The sequence below is a fragment of the Oreochromis niloticus genome, linkage group LG8 (genome assembly GCF_001858045.2).
Source record: "Oreochromis niloticus isolate F11D_XX linkage group LG8, O_niloticus_UMD_NMBU, whole genome shotgun sequence".
NCBI lineage: Eukaryota > Metazoa > Chordata > Actinopteri > Cichliformes > Cichlidae > Oreochromis > Oreochromis niloticus.
Genome location: NC_031973.2, coordinates 4,309,268 through 4,331,441, shown reverse-complemented (window position 1 = coordinate 4,331,441; position 22,174 = coordinate 4,309,268). Strand labels below are relative to the sequence as shown.

Below are 22,174 nucleotides of genomic sequence, written 5' to 3'. Positions count from 1 at the left end.
CCTCTGGTCTTTTGCTGATGTTGGTGATTAGCTAAATGTTAAAGAGCGGAAGCTTAAAGGGAGAATATTAGTCACGACTTATTTTAAAGTTACAATCTGTTCAGACACATGGCAATAATAAGGATTTCATAAATGATAAATACTAAACAGTGCTTATCATATTTATTTTCTATTATACTTCAGTGCATCTGTGTTTCCAGGTGAGTTCAGGATTTCTTTCTTACTTTCTAAGATGCTGTTCTGTGGCGGTCAAACTTTCCTCGCTCGCTTTCCTGGAGATCCTATTACCAGGTGTCACAGTGTGTGTGACGTACAGCCTCTCTGACCCTGAACACACACACTCTGTCTCATTAATTCATGGCCTTCAACCGCAGATTGAATTACAGCCGGTGCTGGGCCAGGATTTACTTTGACAATATCCCTTTGTAGTGGACACACCCATGCACACACACACTCACACACACAAAGATAAGCCGTGTCTGCACTGTTTCATCACACATGCGTACCCAGCACTGTTCTTGATATCCTGATATCAGTGTTTTCTATGCCACACTATGCTTGCTGTTATTCATTATTTATCACTACCATTAGTTTGTCTGAGATACATCAGCATCCCCCCCTTTCCTTCACCCCCAATTTTCTGGATTCCTTTTCATCCTCCGATCGATCGCTTCCCACTCCTCAGCTGCACGGGGAAAAGTGTCAAACCCACACAGTGATGCTGAATTACTGATGCTCCACACCACAGTATATTCCCACAGACACATGTGCGCGCACGATTCGGATCCTGTGCGTATCACGACGAGATCAAAGGCAGCGGGAACGGGTGCAGTCCCTTTAAGAGAAGCAGGACGGGGAGGGCTGTGCATCCATAAAAGATGAGTTTATTCAGTGGCCATGCTAAGACATGGTTAGGAACGCCTCTGCACTCCGGCGTTCTCTCACATCCATCACAGGCGCTTCACACACTCACGCTGACACAGCTCCTGAAGAAGCCGAGACATGGACACGCTGAGAAGAAAGGGATAAAAACTGGACCTGAAGAAGAGAGGAAGCGGGAAGAAACAACAGCAGAAGAAGAGTGAAAGGGGAAGAAAGAAGAAGGAATAAAGAAGATAAGAGAGAAAGTGTGCAGTAGAGGAAAGTGAACAGGTGCATCAAGGCGGAGAATGGGCAATTCCTCCTTCCCAGGCATGTCCCCTCTCTCTCCGTCCATTCTGTAGTTGCAGGTATTTCTAACTTGAGTGCCTTTCTCTGACGTGCTGGGGGATGCTGGGAAACTACCGCTCGCCCTCTTCTTCTCTTCAGTGTGTTGCTGTCTGTGTTGTTTCCGCACATCTGTCTTTGCCCTGCATGTTTTATGGAAGAAGACTTTTTTGAAGCTTCTCCAAACTTATCATTTTTTATTCATTTTCGAAACAGCGCCTGATTGAGTAACCGTATCACGTTGGAATAACCAGTTTTGAGTGCTGCAGTCCAGTTTGTATGTATCAAAAGTGCCTTTGAAATGCATTTCAGTGCAGATATTGAGAGGACTCTGTGTGTATTTGTGAGAAGATTGGGGGTGTGAATGTCTGCTGGTGTCGGTTGCGTCTGGCAGCAGTTCTTGTTTACTGCCGGAGCGGATGGGAGGCTGTGGATGTCCTGGCTCTCAGAGGCTGGCATCTGGGCCAGAGTGAAAGAGTGCTATTGATGGATTTACTGAGGCTGCTGTTGCTGCAGATCAGAGAGGAGATGGAAACAGTGATACAAGCAGGAAGAGAGCTGGACATTAATGCAGTGGCTGAAAAATATAAAAGCGGTGGAGACAAAATACATCTAGTAAGCATATGTATCACCACTTTAATTCTTGGGTAGGTGGAGGAATGATTTAAGTGGATTTTTCGCATCTGCATTAAACTCACACAGGTAGGGCTTGGGTTTTTCTCAAAGTCCCTAAATAGAAGTCGATGGTGAAGCCAAAAACTAATCTCTACTCTCCTCGTCGATTTTCAGCCATCTGGAGTCGGGAAAGCTCTGCAAATGCCCCAAAGTCCACATACACTGATCAGCCACAACATTAAACCCACTGACAGGTGAAGTGACTAACACCGCTAATCTCACTGTAAGGCAGTGTGCAGCTGGTGAACCTTAGTTGTTGGCCTTCATATGGACGCTGCTGACAGTATCTAAGCATTGCTGCAGACCAACCCCACCCCATGGCAGCAGCACTCCCAGCTGGACAGTGCTCCCTGCCAAATCTCAAAAAATGTCTCATGAACAGAATGAAAAGGTTAAGGGATTAACTCAGACTCCAGTTTCCCACTCACAGAATTCCTGATCCACAGGAAACCCGTAGACGTCCTGTATCTCTTCTCCAACTCTTTAAAGCTGGCCTACAGGATATAAAGTAGGTTGTTTTATTATTGTGGCTTAAAATGTGGCCTTTTCTCCATACTCTAATCATCGTGTTGTTCCTCGGTGAGATAACTGATATAGTTGTTACTGGGATTCCCAAATGCGGCAAATATAACACCGCTCTCTCAGCATTATCGATGCTTCTAGTGAGAGATGATGGGAAGGAACGTGGACTATACCACATGAGAAGGAAGAATAATGATTTATCCGTACCTTAATTAACTATAACCCAGTGGTTCTCAGCTGAACTGCTAAAACTGTATCTATCAAAACAAGTTGGCAAACGTGATCCCGTAGGACATCTTCTAATCATGTCTGTAGTAAAATTATTTGTGACCATGTTTTCCATTTAGTCAGGCAGAAATATGTTTTTATTAGAAGTCAAAGGCACAAGATAAAAATAAAGACTTCATGAAGTGACCAAAACCAGCAGGGAATAGCTCCAGCGAGGAAATGTTGATACAGTGCCTCTGTTTAACGCCATAAACACGTCTGCCGGTGTAGCGGTGCTGCTCAGCGATGTGTTCTAATCTTCCACTAACAATGGAGCAGTAGGGCACAGAAGACTAAGCTGCAGACAATATGTTTGTAGGATCAATTCAGTGTTGGGTTTGTTCTTTTGTTTTTGCTTTTTTCTCTCTCTCTTCATGGGATTTGCTGGCAAGATGCAAAAACAAAGTCAACAGCCCTTTAATGGCGTTCGCTCATCCAGCTGAGAACATCACATTTCCTGTGAACGTCCAAAAAGAGAAAACAGTCTGACTCTCTTTCATTTTCAGGTTTTTGTATTTGTCCATTTTAATGAGTTTCCATTCAAATATAAGTACAGTTTGGACCTGATAGCAGTTTGAGCCCGTCTCAAAAAGCTTGGTGCTATGTTAGCTTTCATGCTAGTTGCTAGTGAGAACGCTAGCATAGCATTGAGGACACTCAGTAAATCTCCATCAGTTTGACTAACAAAGAGGTTTTTTTAATTTTCTCTGTGTTTATGTATATGCGTGTACTCCTCCTACTCCTCTTATACTTTATTTTGTTGTCCTTGGGTGTCATATTTAGTTTTGACCTCCTTTCTTTATTCCACTGAGCTCAGTTCAGCCCTTTTGAAAGACAAAAAAATATTTATTGTTAACGTTAATGTTCGTATGGCTTTTATTATATTTCCTTTATCCCACTGAAGTGATTCTTGGATGGTCAAATTTTCAAATTTTTTCTACCAATTCTTTTAAACAAGAATGTAGAAATAACACGAACGCTACAAGGTTAGTATATTTTTACTAGTTGGAATATTAAAATCACTCATTGATAAGCTGTATATAATTAAGGTTAGTGTTTACCAGGATTGCTGCTAATAGACTGGTTGTTTAAAGAATGAATCACTTTATTAATTGCTATAATAAATAATTACTCTACATCAGGGTGCTGGAAAATCTGGATTTCTGCAACCTGTATATTCTTGCAGGTGTCTGAGAGCTTCTGTAAGGGTGGTGTAAATACCTCCACTGTGGTGCCAAGTGTTGTTAAATGACCTTCTTGGTTTTTCTAAGATGACCGGGATGATCTTTCAGAGAAGATACTTATCTCTGTGATTCAAATTTAATGATAATGCACGAGAGGCACAGACTGCTGCTGCTGCTGACGGCAGGCTGGCAGAGTGCAAAATGGAGGTCTTCACTATCGCTAATCGCTATTGATTTACATGATACCCTCTTCTCTTTGCTCCCACTCTGCACAAATCTGTGTCGGAGCAAGAAAAGACCCGAGTCTCTTGAACGCGTTGGGAGACACGGTTTGGAAAAACAGCCAGCTATCTTAAAATTCAGCGTTGGATATTGAGGCCTGTCACATCCTGCATGCCGTTTCACTCAGAAATCGCTGAGAGGATTAAATCTGAAGTGAGCGTTTTGAAACGCCAACTATACAGTCGCCCTTGAACATCTCAAACTTATCTCCTTTGTGCCGCATGACTGTGTGAGTCATGTCACCTCACTGACATGGCAGAGCCCTCACCAGCTCCCCAGGAGGCTTTGACAGGGGCGGGGTTGCCGGGTGGCGGAGGTGGAGGGGAGCAGATCAAGCGTGCTGGAATCACAAGTGACTGGGGAGCAAAAGAAAAGGAGACGAGAGGCTGGAGGATCTGTCAGGGCACTGAGGAGCGTCAGCCAAACAGCAGTTTTCCCACATCAGCCTGATCAAACTTGTTGACATCTGGAAGGAGATGGAAGACAGACAGAGAAGGAGAAGAAGAGATGAAGGGCAGAGGGAGGAAGCTGCAGAGCAGAGGGTGCCGACATCAGAGAGCTGATTGATGCAGAGCCACCAGGTGAGGGTGAGCTGACTGTAATATTGACTCAGGGATGTCTGCTCTCCCGAGAGCTGCCTCGCACTCTGGCATTCAGAGACTCTGCTGCCTTTTCATCCTCGACGTTCAAGCGTTCGACTTCTTTTCATAAGTCGAAACAACATTTTTTCAGGCACTGAAACTGCAGCTTTATTATTGTGGAAGAAGATCTGAAGAAATGTCTTCAGCTCACAGATGGCGAGCGGTAAAAAAGTTAAATGTCTTTTCATCAGATACAAACATCTCAGACATGAAGGTCGTTGACCTGCTTTCTCTTTCTTAATCCCTGGATTTACTTTTTCTCACGCTCCAGCTTTACACTATTTTCCGAGTTGATCTTTAATATCCCTGTGAGCCCGCTTGGATTGAAATGGAAGGACAGATATTTGTTCACTTATTTACAATGAATTACTTTTAAAAAAGTGCTGAAGTGAAAGATACTCCAGAGATTAAAGAGACACTTTTAACCCTTGATCCTTTCAAATTTGATCCTTGTCCGGATCAAATTTGAGAAAATCGACCTAAATTTGACTGTTTTTCCTAAAGCGACCCACAAAAAGTTAAAACATGGTAACATTTTATGCTGTTGTACAAGTGCTACAAATTGTTCAGGCTGTTCTGAGTCAGATTTGATCCTTATCTGTTCAGATGGATTTTAGAGCCACTGGTTTGGGTCAAATAAGGAATCGTGGTTTCTAAGAATTGTGACACGTCTCCATGTATTTCTATGGGATTGTGATGGCACCTTATTTCTCCAGGTTCCTGCAGCAAGATGGAGTTTGAGAGTCTCTAATGAGTCTCAGAGTAAAACATGGTGCACATAAGGAACAGAGGTCATACAAAGGTCAAAGGGGGCCTTGAGAGAGTGGGAAACACTCATCCCTAGCCTACATGTACAGGGTGTGTTAATTGATATTGAATATAGATTATATTTTTACATTGTCAGGGGCTGGGTCTGTGACCCAGCAGTTCTGAGTTGGTTTTGTATTTTTGTTTTCTTATATTGTGTTAAAAATATGTTAAGTTCTTGTGTTGCCGCTATTAGTTAGGATTTAGTTTCATTCTAGTTGTGTCTCTTCCAGAACTCCTGATTTTTAAGTCTTGTGCTCTGTGTTGTCATGTCTCTCCATGTTTCCTGTTTTACTTTGAAAGTCTTGTCTTTCTATGTTCAAAGTCGGTTTTTCCCAGTATAGGTTCTAGTTTTTGCTTACTCCCCTGTATGATTCGCCGTGTTTTTGTATTCATGTTTTCGTCATGTCTGCATTTGGTTTCATAAACTCACCGGCGTGTCCCGCCGTGACTTGCATCCTACGTAAAACAGGACAAATGAAAGTTGTTAATTTTAAAAAATGCTCTTCATAGTCTTCGAAATTAATGAAAGATTAATCATCAAGTTTTTAATGCCAGATATCTTGTTTACACATTCTGTAGTTTAGACGTTGTTGTAGACACATTTGGCTCAGGCCAAAACAGACCCAAACCAGACTGTGTATACTGACACCAGCCTCGGGAGTCAGAGTTTGTCTGACAGCTGGCTCACACTGAGCAGTGTCACAACAGCGACGTGAGCAGCCTGCCCATAAGGAAATATGAGACGCCAAGGATGGAAGGTAGTCGGATAGCAACTCCTGAAATTCCAGAATAAGACCAACAGTAAATTGATTATGTCATCTTGGATGTGGAACTAAATAAAAATATGTCACACAGTATATCTGCATGGCCCCCCAAGTAACGGCGCTCCAAATCTACCTCAAAGCAACTCAGCCCCATAATGTAGACACTACATAGTGGCTTAATCAGTATTAGCACACATTACACCGTATGATGGGCTGAAGGGGCCGGTGTACTGACTGCCTATCAAGCTGTCCTACTTCTTGTTACTGCTCAAAAACTCAAAACGGCCATGTTTTTGGTGTTAATAGTACACGCCTATTATTTGATCCTACCCCGATCTCCTGTGTGTGAAAAAAGGTTAGTATCATATGTTTTACTTCTTTATTACAGTTGATACTTGTTTTCCTTAAGCTGTTGTCAATTTGTTAACTTTTCAAGCTAACATGTGTTTTGTTTTTTGTGCAAAAATACTCCAAGTTGGATTCTCAATTGAAGTCATATATGTCTTGATTTAGTACTTCTAAACTTCTGTAACCTGGCATACAGCGTAAACCATGTCAATTATTTTTAGTCCTCCTGCAGTTAGTGGACACGTCCTACCTAAATAAATACAAGCAGGAAGCAGGCTTGGATAGTGTGATTTGGCCATTAGAATGTCCTACCTATAGATATGTACGATGGAGGCATAAACCACGTAAGGTAGTATATTCTGATAAGGTAGCACAGATGTTATACCCCTCTGACCTGTCTTCCCCATGTGATGTTTGTGTAATGTATGTATGGTCGGAAGGGCAAGACGGCGCTGGCACGGCTGGCAGCCTTAATCCAATTTCCCTCGGGATGAATAAAGTATGATCAATCAATCAATCAATTGATAGACATGACTATAAATTTACGCCACGGTAGGATGTTTTGACAAAGTAGGACCTTTTGTCAGAACACCGGCTTTACTATTATACTTTTTGCTCAATTTCCTGTTCAGACACAAACATGTGACCAGTGTCTTTAGACTGAAGCCTTTTTTAGTTTTCTGTAGTGAATCTAACCGTGGTCCACTTACACTTTGGCAGCTGCTCTGCTTCCATCACCACATACACACAGCACTCAATTAAACAGCAAACACAAATGAAAGTAAGCTCAAAGTGGCTTCTACACTAAATATTTTCAGCATGCAGATGTTACCGACTCTTATCTGCATTGTGAAAGCGGGACACAGCTTGTATCCTAAAGTGTCTTTGTGAAGTATGAATCTTCCTGTTGTCTGAAGAGAGACTCTCTCCTTTGAAAATTGCCTTTTGAATGGAGTTCAGGACGCGAGCAGCACCTGTGGAGCTGGCAGGGAGTCCGTTTCCTGTTCAAGGACACTTTGTCGAAGTGAGCCACACTAAGCCTGCTCTCTTCAGTCCTGCAGAAATGCTGCCATTCATTCACTCGTTCATATAAAATGTATATTGAGGGAAGTTCTTTTCATTGGTTGACTGTGCTATCACTATAGAGGCTGCATTTAAGAGCGGCAGGGCTGAAATGGAGCAAGACTCTTAGCCAGTAAATGTGCATAATTAAACAATCTTGGCCTTCCCTTTGAGAGGAAGCAGTGAAACATTTATGACACAACACATCAGAGTGTTATTAACAATAAATCTCAGTTAATTTGGCTCTCGCTGCTCTGTAAAGCTGACCGAGGATCTCAGCAGCCTGTCTGATTTATTCACAGAGGAGCTGAATGAGGCTTAGAAAGCTCATCAAAGCCTCACCTGAGTGGCTCAAGGTGTTCGAGACAGGATGACCTTACTTTGCTTGGCAGGTGGATTCTTGAGTCTTGCCGGTGTTGATGCCTGAATAAGCCGCACAATGGCATGCCTCCGCAGTACTCCACCTTTAGATCAGCGCAACAAAATGAAAGAATGACCTATCTGCTGGTGCTGTGATGGAAATTATAGCACGGTTTACATCATAAAGGCAGACCAATGTTCAATGAAACTCAAACTGCACACACAGTCTGAACACTGGTTTGTGGCAGTGATGGTTGACGTGACCTTTTCCTGTTTTATAATGCATACCTTTAGTCTTTTCTGGTACCTGGTAGCACATGCTACTTGTTACCTGCCAAATTATTGTCATAGTGAGATTTGATGCTTCTATACAAACAGGAAAAACAAAGGTGACTATGACAGCTCTGTGTGCCGCTCCAAAAAAATAAAAAAATGAGGTCCAAGACCTGTAAGCTATAAGCTACACACACTGTCAGATATCCAGCCTATTATTGTGTGTTGGGATGAGATTAGATGGGACTGTACAAGCCGGAAAAATATGCAACCAAATAGTGCTCATGTTCTATATCTCCTTCTAGTTTCAGGTTTCCTGTCTGTTACACGGTCACGCATTTACTTATATACTTACAACTACTCGCAGTATTGGGGGTAATAATAAAAATCAATTTAGCTTTTACATTATGTCTTAAAGGCCTTAATGTGACAAATCAGTCGTTTTGTGAAAAGCTTCAATTAAAAAAGGTCACATTGTTTAAATGTAGCATAGAGGCAGGCCTTTTAGAGGGAAAACAGATGAACATAACAGAAAACAAACCTCCAAATTGCAAACTAACAAACAGATTTTATCCTCAGGTCTTGATTTGTGAAACACTGGTTTCGATCTTCCTCACGCTCTGAAGTTTGTTGAACTGGTTGGCTAAAGGTAGCCTGTGATAGGCAGTGACAGACAGATGGTTCATCCAATTACCTGCCAAGTATTTAATTGCCAATGATGACTCCTCAGATGGTTCTTTATAAATAAACCATCTGTCCAATCAGGTTAGTCATGATCAGGAGAGTCACCACATTAGACTGAGTTTTTTTTGCAGGGTGTTTCTGGTTTTGAGTCCCACCACACTGTTTCTAGGACACTGTTAGAGCATCAATCCATCCACTTTAAAATTTTACTGACTTGACCTGCTTTAGGGCCCGGGGTGCATGTGACTTTCATCTTGCAAGCTCGCCTAAGACTGCTGCATTAGGCCATGCATGGCAGAGAAGAGACGGAGGATCATTCTTACAGGAGACGGTTGTTATTGGATGCTGATGATCTGTCCCGTATATGAAGATAAATATAACTGGCTAAAAAAGAGGCATTTGGGGAAAAAAACAAATCTCAGAATGACAAATAGGAAAAGCAGACAAAAAGCAAAGCAACCTTTTTATGTTTTTGCTGGCGACCGTGTCATCAGTATTTATGCCATCCGGCCTCCAGTTGCTATGTGGAAGAAAAATGGTCGGAATAAAGCAGAGAATTGTCTCTTGGGAAGGAGATTCTGGTTGCTTTTGTTATAAATCAGCTTAATTGCAAACTACTGTGTCAGATTTTTCTCGGTAGCAGCCTGTTCCCATTTTCTCTTCCAATTGGCAGTTTCTGGACATAAAGTGCTGATAATGACCTGAGGCCTGCTAATGTGTGCACTCTGGTACGGTATTTTCACATTTAAACTCAGTGAAAGGTTAGACAGTCGACCGTTTATCACAGTTTTCACATTAATTATACGTTATTGTGCAAGGCTGGACTTTTTAAATGCACATGCTTGTAGATGTGCATGATTACCGTCATTAGTCAGTAGATCCCTGCAGTATGTATCAGCCTGAGTGGCATTACTAATGTGGCAGATGTTTGGTGGTGGACATGCAGCTCATTAATGATTCTGCATGTTCTGTGTTTATTTGAAAATGTGCTATGTACCACATTAAAGAGGCGTTTTTGTCCACCGGAGCCTAAAATGTGATTTATTTTCATTTTCCTGCTTTATTGGGCACAAGGGAAGGCTAACAGAGCAAGAAATGGCTGAATTCTTAGGGAAAATTAAGATGTGAAGTATAAACCACACCAACAACAGCAGTCATTTAACACACAGTCGACTTGTTGTACGATTACATTAGAACTCGCAACACACGCTGGCAAATGAGAATGTCAACAGTGTGGGCGGTTACCTTTTAAATTACAGAGCCATGCAGCTGCAACAGAGTCCTAATATCTATGACAATAAAGCCAACGAGGACCTCAGAGACCACTCAGTAGGAGTGGGCAAAAATTGTAAACCAATTTACACATAGAAGGTTCCAGCAATGTTTTTTTAAGGGCTTAAAATTTGGTTTAAAGTACTTACTTAATCCTGTTTTTGCATGAGGGCTGAAATTTTGGAGCTCATAACCGACAATGTCCTGTTTTAAATCTAAATTGTATTACAATATCTAGGATGCACCTATCTCATGTTTGTTCTGGATATTGCTCTCAAAAAGCTGAAGCAGGAATGTAACAATGTGCCAAACTCCTGGGGCCCGTTCTTCGTACCTCGCTAAGTAAGTTAGCCGGATTTGAATGTTGACGATTTCGCGTGATCTTGGATCGTTCGGTTCTCCGAAGCTCATCTGGGACTTGCTGTCATAGCAACAGATCCGTAAGCGTAAACCTGCTCGGGAGCAGGCTTACTTTATGTAAACAGGATTAGATCGCGGCCTCTCAGGTATGTCCGCTGCAGTTATATGAAAGCAAGAGCGATATGTCGCCACTGTTTTACCATAAATAAATATTATCAATGTAACTAAAGATAATGCAGTATTTGATTCTGTTATTGATTTCATACAGATACATACAGGTCATTTCCGAAAAAAAGGGAAATGTACTATTAATCATTCTATTACATGTATTTGATTATTTCAGATGTAATTCATATTTTAGAGTAGTAATAGTAAATTACTACGTGCAATCAAGATGAGAGACCACGGCTAAAAAAGCGAAGGTGGATTTGGGAAGTCTGTCGCAGCCATGTCCTGTCCGTTTGTACGCGAGCAAGGAAGGTGCAAGATTGATAAGGAGAGTTTACAGAATTTAGCGTATATTGCGGGATAGACAGGATCCTTTAGCTCAGCGCGACGGTGTGCTCATAGAGAGATATCGATTCTCCCGTGAGGGTGTTATTTACTTTCTTCCCCCCTCTCTCTCTCTCTCTATATATATATATATACTTACTGTACTGTATATACTTACTCCCGACTTACTGTGCATGCTTCAGTCACCGCTTGCATGGGAACAGGTAAAAGTGATGGAGTGTTATGTCAAACTACACACAAAAAAACCCACAATGTCAATAAATGTCACAGTACAAAAAGGGGTGTGACGAGGGGGTGCAGGACCACCACCTGTCTTTATTTGCTCTGCCCTTTTCTTGGTTGCTGTTATAAACAAACAAACAGATTATTCCAGGGTCTCTTGTCATAGACTAAAAGCAATATAAGTGATAAATATTACCATTCTGTGGAATATTCTTATATTTCACTTTTACTTTTTCCCATGTTCTAGTGGGTCCTGTTGTGGCTCTAATGTGAAAGAGGATATGATGTAATATAATATAATGTGGTATAATATAATATCACATGATATAATGTAATATCATGGATCACTTACGAGTTTAATTTGTCAGCAACTTTCTGCCAGCCCTCTCTCCTTGCTTTTGCAGCCTTTGCAGTGTTCCCCTGCGTTTTAATTAGACTCTGAAACTCCTGATATCCCTCAATCAAGAGTTCTTGCTCTGCTGCCGTGAAATACTGAGCGCGCTCCTTCGACATCTTCGCCGACCAATCACAGGGTTGCCGATCAATGTTTCTTCTATCGATGCGTAGCCCCTTTTAAGCCACCCAGTGATCTCAGATTACTTCATCCAGCTATACTAATCGTCAACAACAGGTGTGTTCGGAGAACCGGATTAGCGAGTTCACGGTTAGCGCGATGATTTGATCTTGGATGTGTCATTTGATCTTGGATGTAGTAAGCGAGGTACGAAGAACGGGCCCCTGAATCCAGTTCGGTTATGTGTTTACTATGTCACCCATCAGCAGCAATGCACTGGCTGCTGACAGTAACAAGTATAGCGAATTCCAAAGTTTCAGCAGTTTGGAGGTTCCACATCTACTCAAAGCAAAAGCTTTATCGCAAAGGTCATTTACTTAAATGCAAACTTTGCAAAGCTTTTTTGTTGTTGCAACATAACTTTGTGTTGATTGCTAGCAGACAGCCTCTACCAGCACATCACATCTTTTGCAAATTCAATCGATGTTAACTGGACAACTCAATCTCCACCGACCGGCCTGCATTTGTGTTGCCTATTGTGGTGGTCTTCAGCTCCATTGTCCTATGGTCCAACTGGTTTCATCCATGGTTTTGCACTGTACCTGTCATGGGTCATTTGACCCAGCGTTAGAATTTTGATATATTTTGATGTTTACGGTTTATGTTTAAGTTCATTAGCTTATCTAAGTTCATTTCTATTTTGCCTATGTTGCCCTGTTATAGTTCATTGTTTATTAGATTCCCCTTGTGTCTTCACCCCTGTGTTCAAGTCTCCCTCGCCCATCATGTGTTTCATGTCTGCGTCCCGTTATGTTTCCTGTTTTATTTTGAAGAGGTCTGGTGTCCCATGTTCGCTGTGTTTAGTTTCACTTCCCATGTAACGTCGTTATGTTCATTCTAATCAGCTGTTTCCCCGTGTGTTTCCACTTCCCCTGATCACCTCCTGTGTGCATTTAATCTGTTTTCATTCATTCCTTTTCAGGTCGTCAGTTGAGTTTTTGTCGTGTTTCCATGTTCACGGTTTGCCTTTTGTTAAATTATAGTTTCGTTCCAAGTATCTGCATTTGGGTCCTCTTCCTCCCTCCACACAGTCTGCCAGTGCAAACCGTGACAGTACCTGTTCATGCATCTTATCTTACAGCTAGCAAAACTGCCATGACTTTGCAGGGGTGGATCAGGCTGTGTAGAGTCATCTACTAAGAAGTTTGGTGGGTTGCTCCTTGGCTGCTTAAATCCACACCAAAGTTTCCTTTGCAACCCTGAGGTGCTCCTGATGCATTCATTGGAGCATGAATGTAAGAAAGCACTTAGACATAGAAAGAAAAGTGCTTGTATGAGTGGGTGAAAAGAGACCTGCTGTATGAAGTGCTTTGAGTGCTCCAGTACAAAAGCACTACATAAGAACCAGTCCATTTACTACAGTTAAAACTGCATACTTTAGCTCGTAAGGCTGAATGACCTTTGCACAAAAAGTGCACTCCACCAAAACAAATGTTAAGACAAACAGGATAAATGCTTCTTCGGCCAATGATTCATTGCTAATGGGTGTTAGAGGAGCTGAATGTCACTTCCATTCCATTGTTTCTGGTTCCCATGTTGCCGTCTCTTCCCCTTTACATGTGTGTTGCCTGAGGGCTGCATACAGGTAACTTCTGTGCTCTTCCTCCTGTAGGCTGCACAATCGCTCACCTCCTTTCCTTCCGTGGTTACATTTTAAGCTCAAATATCACTGAATATAAACCTCTCACCCTGCTGTGTGCTGACCATGTTTATTTAAGAACAAATGATCATCACTGTCACTGATGTTCTTCCTGGTGGTTGCTAACCAGTCACTGTTTGGGTTTTCACTCCTTCCTGACTGTCAAAGATCGTCTTTCTCTCAGGCCTCGTAGTCATGCTTTAGCAAGCTGCTCCAAATCTATTAGAACCATTTCCACGTCCTGATTAGCTCTTACTGTGACTTGCAAATTGACTTTGGCATATAAAATTGGTGAAATGCCTCTTTAACTCCCACCAGGGATTTGTTAAATGTTAACAGCTTGCAGACCTTTTCTCACAGCACACTTTTCTTGCCATTGTCCCTTTCCGTGGTCTTCATATTGTGCATGCTGGAACACTGGAGAGGTCGTTAATGTTATTAGCTATACCTGTAGCTGTAGAAGGTCAAAATGTCTGCCGTGAAAAGGGTCTATTAACTTTTTAACTTCTTTAATATACATGATTATTATATTAAAGTTCACAGGAAGGCTCTCTCTTGTTTTAAATCTCAGTTGTTGCTCGAGACTGAATCCACTGTTAGACTTTAAAGGCTCCTTTGAAGCAGGCCCAGAGTTCCCAGCTGTATATATTTAGTTGATGTTTGATTCCTAGCTCATCAGACACGTCGGCCAATCAGCTCGTCTCTGCAGCTTTCTCGTCTCCCTCAGCAGTCGGGGTAAATTTGAGAGCAGCATATGTTTTTACACAGGTGCTCTTGCATTCTTCCGCACCGTCTCTGGAGGCGTAGCTCAAACTGTCTTTGTTGTAGCTTTGAGATGCTATAGGAGAGGCGTTTAAAACCATCATGGAGAAATGTGTATTCAAGGAGGTTATTTCAAGGTCTTCCTGCTGCTGCTGTCACATACTCTCCGGGTGCAGTAGGAAATTCATTGACTAATTTGACAGCGCTCCCTGAGAGACTGACTCAGATATTCATCTCCAGATTTTTACAGCTGTAATGTTTTGTCCTTGATAAGGACTGCTATTTCAGTGGTATCTCAGGTAGAGAACAGCCTATCAGATGGCATTGCTGTCTCACGTCAGGTCACAAAAAGCACAAATGCTTCCAGGAGACACACACTGTCACAGGTAGTGAGTATGCTGTAGGAAATGCCTCAATGGGTTTGTTTCTCTGTCTGTGCGACATTGATTTGGACTACAAGCACAACACCGCATGTTGTTTCATATATTTACAATGAATTGGGCATGCTCAGCGTGTAGCCAGACCCACTCTGACACCATAAAACATATCGAGGGCTGTTTCTTTAAAGGACAGGATTATATAGTGAATTTTGTAACCTAAATTGCACAGAAATTGATTTTAGATGTGAGAGCGAGTCTTGGTGTGTGACAGTTTTTTTACATAAAGTGAATCTGAAAAACAAAAAGCAGCTTTTACACGTCTGCTGCAGACATCTGCGAGAATAATGAGTGCAAACAGAACATAATGTTAAAGAACAACATGCTGAGCTGCAACACAATGACTCCCTGTTCCAAGCATAGACTGCAGTTAAAAGATGGAAATAGGTGCCCTAACCCTCCCTCCTCTCACCAGCAGAGGGCAAATCCTCTGCTCGATAAAGGAAGTTTGACTGCCGAGAAGTCCACAGGAAACCACCGATCATTTGGTTTGTGACCTCAGGAAAGCTGATGAGCTAGTTTCATGTCTTATTGTATATAATGTGATATTAGTTATTTAAATTATGATGTTATTCTACGCTTTGCATGGGATAAGCTGTTAATGTAATGAGTTTGGTCTTGGTTTCAGTGGCATCCACTCTGACCAAAAAACTCCAAGTTAAAACATTTTTATTGTAATAAATAAAACTATTATTTTATTTTAAAGTTTAATCAATTTCTAATGGCCAGCAGGGGGCGTGTCCTCCATTTTCAATACGATATCTAGTTGTGAAGAAGTCACTTTCAAAATTTCCCTCAGTTTCCTTGATTCATGACCTCAGTGATGATTTTACAGTATCAGTTACTAGTTTCAGGTGTGATTGACCATAAAACATTACAACTTTTATTAGTCTGCAAAAGTTGCTGATGTATGAGCGAGCAGTGTCCTGTGACTTCTAAGTCACATCTGGCTGACACTTGAAATGTGTGGTTTCAAAAAATGGGAGAGCCCGATGTTTACAACCCAGTGGCTGATGTCATGGTGGCTACATCCATCTTTTTTTTTTTTTAATACAGTTTATTGTTCGAGTTTATTTAATGTCATCTTTTTGAAACATGACATAACAATTAGAATCTGCTACAGCTGGCTTATTTGTACATATTAACCTATATGTTTAAAGGTATAACATGGCGCTGTTGTTAGTTTGTGTTTGTAGAGAAAACAAAGCAGAAAATTATAGTATGGAGTAAAAAAGCACAAATAAAGACACACTGCTGTACAACTCTGAAGAAAGTTGATGCACTGCTATTCGTCTGCTATGCATTGTTGTTGTGGAGTAAAACCAGCAGACACTGACACTTAATTAGAGAATTTCCTGATGACTAATGCAGTAGTTGGACAATTCTTCTCTTCTACTGACAGACTCTTAAAGCAGTCAGGTCGAAAACAATCTAATGGGCAGTTTCAGCTGTGCTCATACAAATATTTGAATGTATTTAAAAGCCATCTGAGACTTTAAGCCACATTCATCAGTAATCAAAATGTATTTAAAATGCAGCTAAAGTCTGAGGCACTTTGCTAAACATCGCAGCTGTAGCTAACATTTCAGTGCCAGTCTTTGCAGCACAGAAATGGATTGTGTTCGTTTACGAATCCATTTCCATTCTTACATTACATGCCGGCGTGTTTGCACAAGTGAGGAAATAAAATGGACTTTAAACCTGGCAGGTAACTAAAGACCTCAAACTCTACATCGATGATCTCAGGTCACCTTATCTCGGTCTGTGAAGAAAGAAAAGGAAAGAAAATCTTAACAGATTAGCTTTAAAGAAATACTTTATCTTCTGAGATGTTTCCAGTCTGTGCAAACAGCCTGCTTAGATGCAGCCATCTGCTTGCACACGTCATGCGGTTGTAAGTGGAATTGTTGTGAGCAGTTTGTGTTTCTACATGTGCTATACGACAGCTCAGATCTCCCTCTGCTCTTTGGTATCTCTTAAGCTGGCGTGACAGCTCCGACACGTGTCCTCCGAAAGCAAACGCTGGAAATGGCGCTCGGCAGCGTTGATGACTAAATTACAGTGAGCAACAGTTAACGAGCTGCTCATTAGCTGATTACACAGAGTAGCCCTCCTTAAACCCTGATCAGACTGCGAAATGAAAAGCTTCTGTCCTCTGGAATAATGGATCTCTGAAATGAGAAGAGGAGACTTAGAGAAGGACAGAGGGAGGAGGAGGTGAAATCATTAGAAAAAGGCTGTGAGGTATAAAAGTTTAGAAGACAGACTTGGAAAACTTTGTCATAAGAGTTAATACCAACAAAAAGAATCTCTAATGCATTTATATCTTTTAAAATGATATCTGCTTGTTAAATGAAGACATATCGACTCTGTTTTTGGATCCAAGTGTGCTGAAAGAGGCTCATTTGTTTAAAAAAATGCTAAATGTTGCAGTGCTTTGTCTCTCTTTATTAAAAAAAGCTAGCACTATTCATGTTTTTAAGCTAAGTTTGTGAAAACTGATGAAGGTCCGGGCACCAAATATTTAAACTCCTTAAAGAAGAATCACTTTTTGGCCAACTTAGAGCTAAGATTAGGATCTGGTCATATTGACTAACTTTGTCTTACCTGCATTTGAGCTCATTTTCAGTGGGTTTTTTTTCATGCCACATGATGGAATTTCTTCTTGCCAATCACTTTTATTGAGAGCTGTGTTATCCTCCTCTTAACTCTTTACTGTGCTGGTGTGTTTATATGATCCCAAACGTAGCTGTAGCTTGCCACCGGCTAAAGATGACGGTACAGTGCTCAAAAAACTTAAAGGAACACTTCAATGGGAAAAAGATGTTGGATACGTTGTTGGATACTGATATGGACTGGGTGATGGGTTAGGAGTGAAAACATCATTTGATGGAAATGAAAATGAAAACCAACAGAGGTCTGAATTCAAAGATACTTAGAAAATCAATGTGGAAAAAAAAAAAAGATTTGGCAGACCCGTTCATTTTGTCGAAATATCATCGCAGGTACTCGGGAGTTCGTATGGCCCTACGTGCTTGTATCCATCCCTGACAATGCTCCTAATGAGATGATGGATGTTGTGCTGGAGGATCTCCTCTCAGATATTGATCAGGGTATTGCTGAGCTCCTGGACAGTCAGAGGTGTCGGTTGAACCGAAACACAATGTCTCATGGCTGTTCTTTAACCCAGGATTCACTGCATCAGTGTAGGGTCTGACAGTGGCCCAAGGATTTCATCCGGATACCTGATGGCAGTCAGGTGCTGTTGGCCAGCCTGTAGAGATCTGTGTCCCTCTGTGGACCATCGATGATGAACGATTTTACAGGCACTGTGTTCTCCAAGACTTTCCCTTTCTAAACCTGCTCTCATCTATGAAAAACACAGTTCTGCCAATTCTGTTATTCTCTGGAAAATTCCAGTCGGGCTCCACGGTGCCAGACAAGCACAGTGCCCACTAGAGGAGGTCGAGCCCTCAGGTTTGGTGAGAGATATTCACACCAGTGTCCTGCTGGAGGTCATTTTGCAGCTCTGGCAGTGCACAAAGAAACAGATACCAGCCGTGCTGATGGGTTAAGGAGCTTCTACAGCTCTCCTAGAGTAACTGCCTCTCTCCTGGAATCTCCTCCGTGCTCTAGTTTTTCTTCTTTCTTACATGCAGAGTTAGTTACAAGTTATCATCTTTAGTTAGGAGCTAGCTGCTTTTTCATGGATGTGTGGATGTTAAGCACCGAGAACATCCACACTGATAACTTTATTGGAGCTGAAAGGATTTGAACTGTTCTGTGTTTGTTTGCTTTTAGGAACCAAAGGAGAATTTGAACCTGGAAAATGACGAATTAAGTTCATGCATTGTTTTGCATTCCAGGCTGTAATATTTCATATTGTATAAATATGCTTAACAGGGTGCATTGTCTGTGAAAAAAAAGTGACTCCCTCATTCCCAGTGTGGGTCCAGCCTGTGGTTGGAAGCAGCATTTTAACAGGGAAGTGTCGGTGCCATCCCAGCCTGCCCTTCAGCCATGTCCTTGGCTGAGAGTCTTCTTTATACTGCTGGTCAGAAACAACAAGTAGTTTGACTGTTACACAAAGTGAAAAAGAGATTTTTCAGTAGAAAAATAATAAAGAATGGGGCCGAACGCCTGATAAGAAAACTAATCGGTACTTGCAGCTTGACTAGATTGAGAAAAGAAAATCTGTTGAAATAAATCACACAGATTAGCAACTGCAGGCAATTCTTTTCCTATCAGAATCCACCTGTAATCATTTGGGGACTTGCAGTGCTGCAGGTTAATTTATGGTACAGCCAAGTCCCGAAACCTCTTAGCATTTAGTCTTTTATATTTTTTAAATGAAAACATCAAACAGAGATTAAAACCACTGATGGGTGAATATCATCACTCCTGCTGTTACAGTACAGTGTTCTGTTGGGAAATCTTTGGTCCTGGTGTTTATGTGGATTTCTGTTGTGAGCACAAATCTTTTGCTCTTGTTATTCTCAGTGTCAATGTTTGCAGCCAGATTTACATTTGAGGTTATGATGCTGTACTGCAGGATGAAGCAGACAGAAGCGCCTCAGTTTACTGCTGTTGCTTCACGGTGCTTCACTGCTTCTTCTGGGGCACTTATTTCACAGCTGTCTGAGACCGTAAGCACTTCCCAGGTTTTATTAGATGCTGCTGCTTAAGGTAATAAACAAAGTTTGTTTTGGCTCAGTTAACCATAGCATCATGTTCGTCCGCAGATACTAACTTTCAGGTTTCGTCTGACGGATGGCTCTGTCTTATGTTTCAAACAACTTTTGGAAGTACACATTTATGTTCTAAATGAACATGAAATGGCATCATTCATGAGCGTTTGTGCTTTGTAAAGGGATACCGGAGTTTCTCACTTTTCCACTGCAGTCCAAGCTGGCAGAGAGCACTGGGCAATGAGGCACTTGGATGCATTTGCTGCAGTCAGAATTGCAGGTCACAGGATGCCCAGTGGCTTTTTCCATACATATATAAACAGCTTAGAAATTATTTTTCATGTGTGGAGAGCTTGCAGGAAGTCATTTCCCTCAGCTGGGGAAAAGCTGGATGTAAAATCTTTCTCGCTTTCATTCATTTATCACATCAGGTTTGTTAATAGTGATCGCTAATGTTGGGATTTTGTAACTAAATGCGGTGAAATGACTGTAATCTTTGCATCAGCACACTTTCTGGCATAAGTAATGACATAAAGTAAGTAAACTGTACTTGTTTGAGCAGTTTTAATGTAACATTTGAACTTTAATTTGCTTCTAGATTGAACTTTATGCAGTTTTCTTACCTTATGTTACATTAAGAATGAGGCTGTACGATTCTGGCAATTATAAAACCAAGATAATCGAACACACGTGTTTTCCATCCCAGTGACGTGTTTTCAACTCTCCCTAAAAGCACAAACTCACCAAGAGTTTAGTTCTTCTTGAGCCAAGAGGACCCAGCATCCATCTACAGGAAGTCGGGTCTCAGGGAGTCTCTCAGCTGGTCTGCTTTCAGTGGTACATGACCAAGGAGATTTGACAAACATGGAGTGATATTACATGCTCACTGGCTGATGACTTGTCAATCACACAGCAAAGTATAATCCTCCCTTTTTTGACTACTAAAGCAACTACTACAACAGACTGCACGCCACTGATTGCCTGGTCGGTGGCGTCACTTGATGAGTCAGGAGAGTGTGTCCTTCACGTAAATCATAAACCGGGCAACAATGGAAATGGCTACACAAAAAACATCACTGTGGTCCATGAGTCCAAAAAAAGCCATACGCTGATCAGTGGTACCATCGCCTTGTTGTCCTCCATAGTTGTGTCACGTACAAATGGCGTCACATGACTTTCTGCTGTGTTTCGATAACAACCCTGTGCACATAAGGTGGTACTTAATTGTAATGGAAAACAGAGTAGACGACGAGATGAGCAAGTATTAGTGGAAAAGGGCTATTAGAGTCACCAGTTAACCAGTTAACCTAACCTCGCTAACTGCATGGGAAAGGACACGTAGACACGTGGTGGATTCAAACCCAGGGCCTTTTTGCTGTGAGGTAACAGCACTAACCACTGCACCACTGTGGCACCCAGATTACAAAATAAACATCATTTTGTAGTCAGTGAGACAAGAAACCAGCAAGTTAGACTGTAATCTCATCAGGAAAGTATTTACTGAGGCCACAGAAGCAAACAGATGTTTTCCCATAGACCAGGCGTCGCCAACCGTCAACATCACAAGAGCCATTTTAGCTCCTCCAATCAAACAACAGGAGTTAAAGAGCAGCACACGCAGGTGTTGGGTGTTGGGGAACAGATGACAGGTGTAATTGGGATTGGGAGGATACATGATTACATATAGTACATGTATTAGTAAAGTTATGGTTAACCCTAGTTCTAATATGTGGCTGCGAGCAGCATTCGGCTGAAGAGCCACAGGTTGCTTCATAGAAAGTCGAGTCGCCCCCTGCTGACCTTTAGAAAGAATGCAGATGTGTAAGAATGCAGAATACAACTTTGTTATAGTTGAAACAGGTCCAGCAGCAAATAGTTTTACTACTTTCTCCCATGTGTGTTTGTATATATGCTTTTATGTGATTAAAGCAAAACCCGTAATTACTGTGTATATGTTTTGATTGATAAGTGTAATCTCAATTACTTGAAAATTATTATTAATTACCTTAAATTAAATGATGCATTTATTAAACTTAAAAAGAACACAAGCATTTCTACAGGGGATTTTCATAAATTTTAAAATTAGTCTGATTTAATAAGTAATGAAATAAATAAACAAGGAAGGAAGTGATGGTGGTGAAGGAGTTCGACCCAGACCTATAAATGTTTTTGACCATAAAAAAACAGCTGGTGCGTAATGCAGGTTTAGGTATCCAAACCTACTTGGACCTAATTGTTATAGATCTTACTGTGAGTGAGTCTGGACTTGTGGCCAAAGCGCACCTTTAAAAATATGGCAAAAAAAGTTAATCACGTTATGATGCATTTCTTTTTTTCTTAGTAACTGAAAGCTGAAATCTGATTAATTAAGAGTGTGGTCGACATCTGAGTGCAAACGTGGGGATATGACTTTCTGTCACTGTTCTTTTCAATCTCTGCTACCCGTTAATCAATCAAATTAACTGATGGATGATTTTGGCTTTTGTATACTCTCTCTATGTGGGTCACTTTGGCTCTGCTTTGCTCCGGTCTATTTGGGTCAGGTCTGGCAGGGCTTAGACTCCCATCTGATTGGGTCTTTTTTGGAGGGGGGTTAATCTATACATGCCAGGACCGGTCAGATTTTCCA

General features: G+C 41.4%; 1 protein-coding gene across 1 annotated transcript in view; it reads left to right on the top strand.

Moving 5' to 3' along the window:
* Positions 1-912: 912 nt before the first annotated feature.
* The window catches only part of LOC100694955 (SRC kinase signaling inhibitor 1), a 138,236-nt gene continuing 116,974 nt past the window's right edge, over positions 913-22,174 (top strand). Inside the window, 1 exon segment of the mRNA XM_025909674.1 lies at positions 913-1,191. Coding sequence (XP_025765459.1) covers positions 1,170-1,191 — 22 coding nt within the window. The 5' untranslated portion in view covers positions 913-1,169.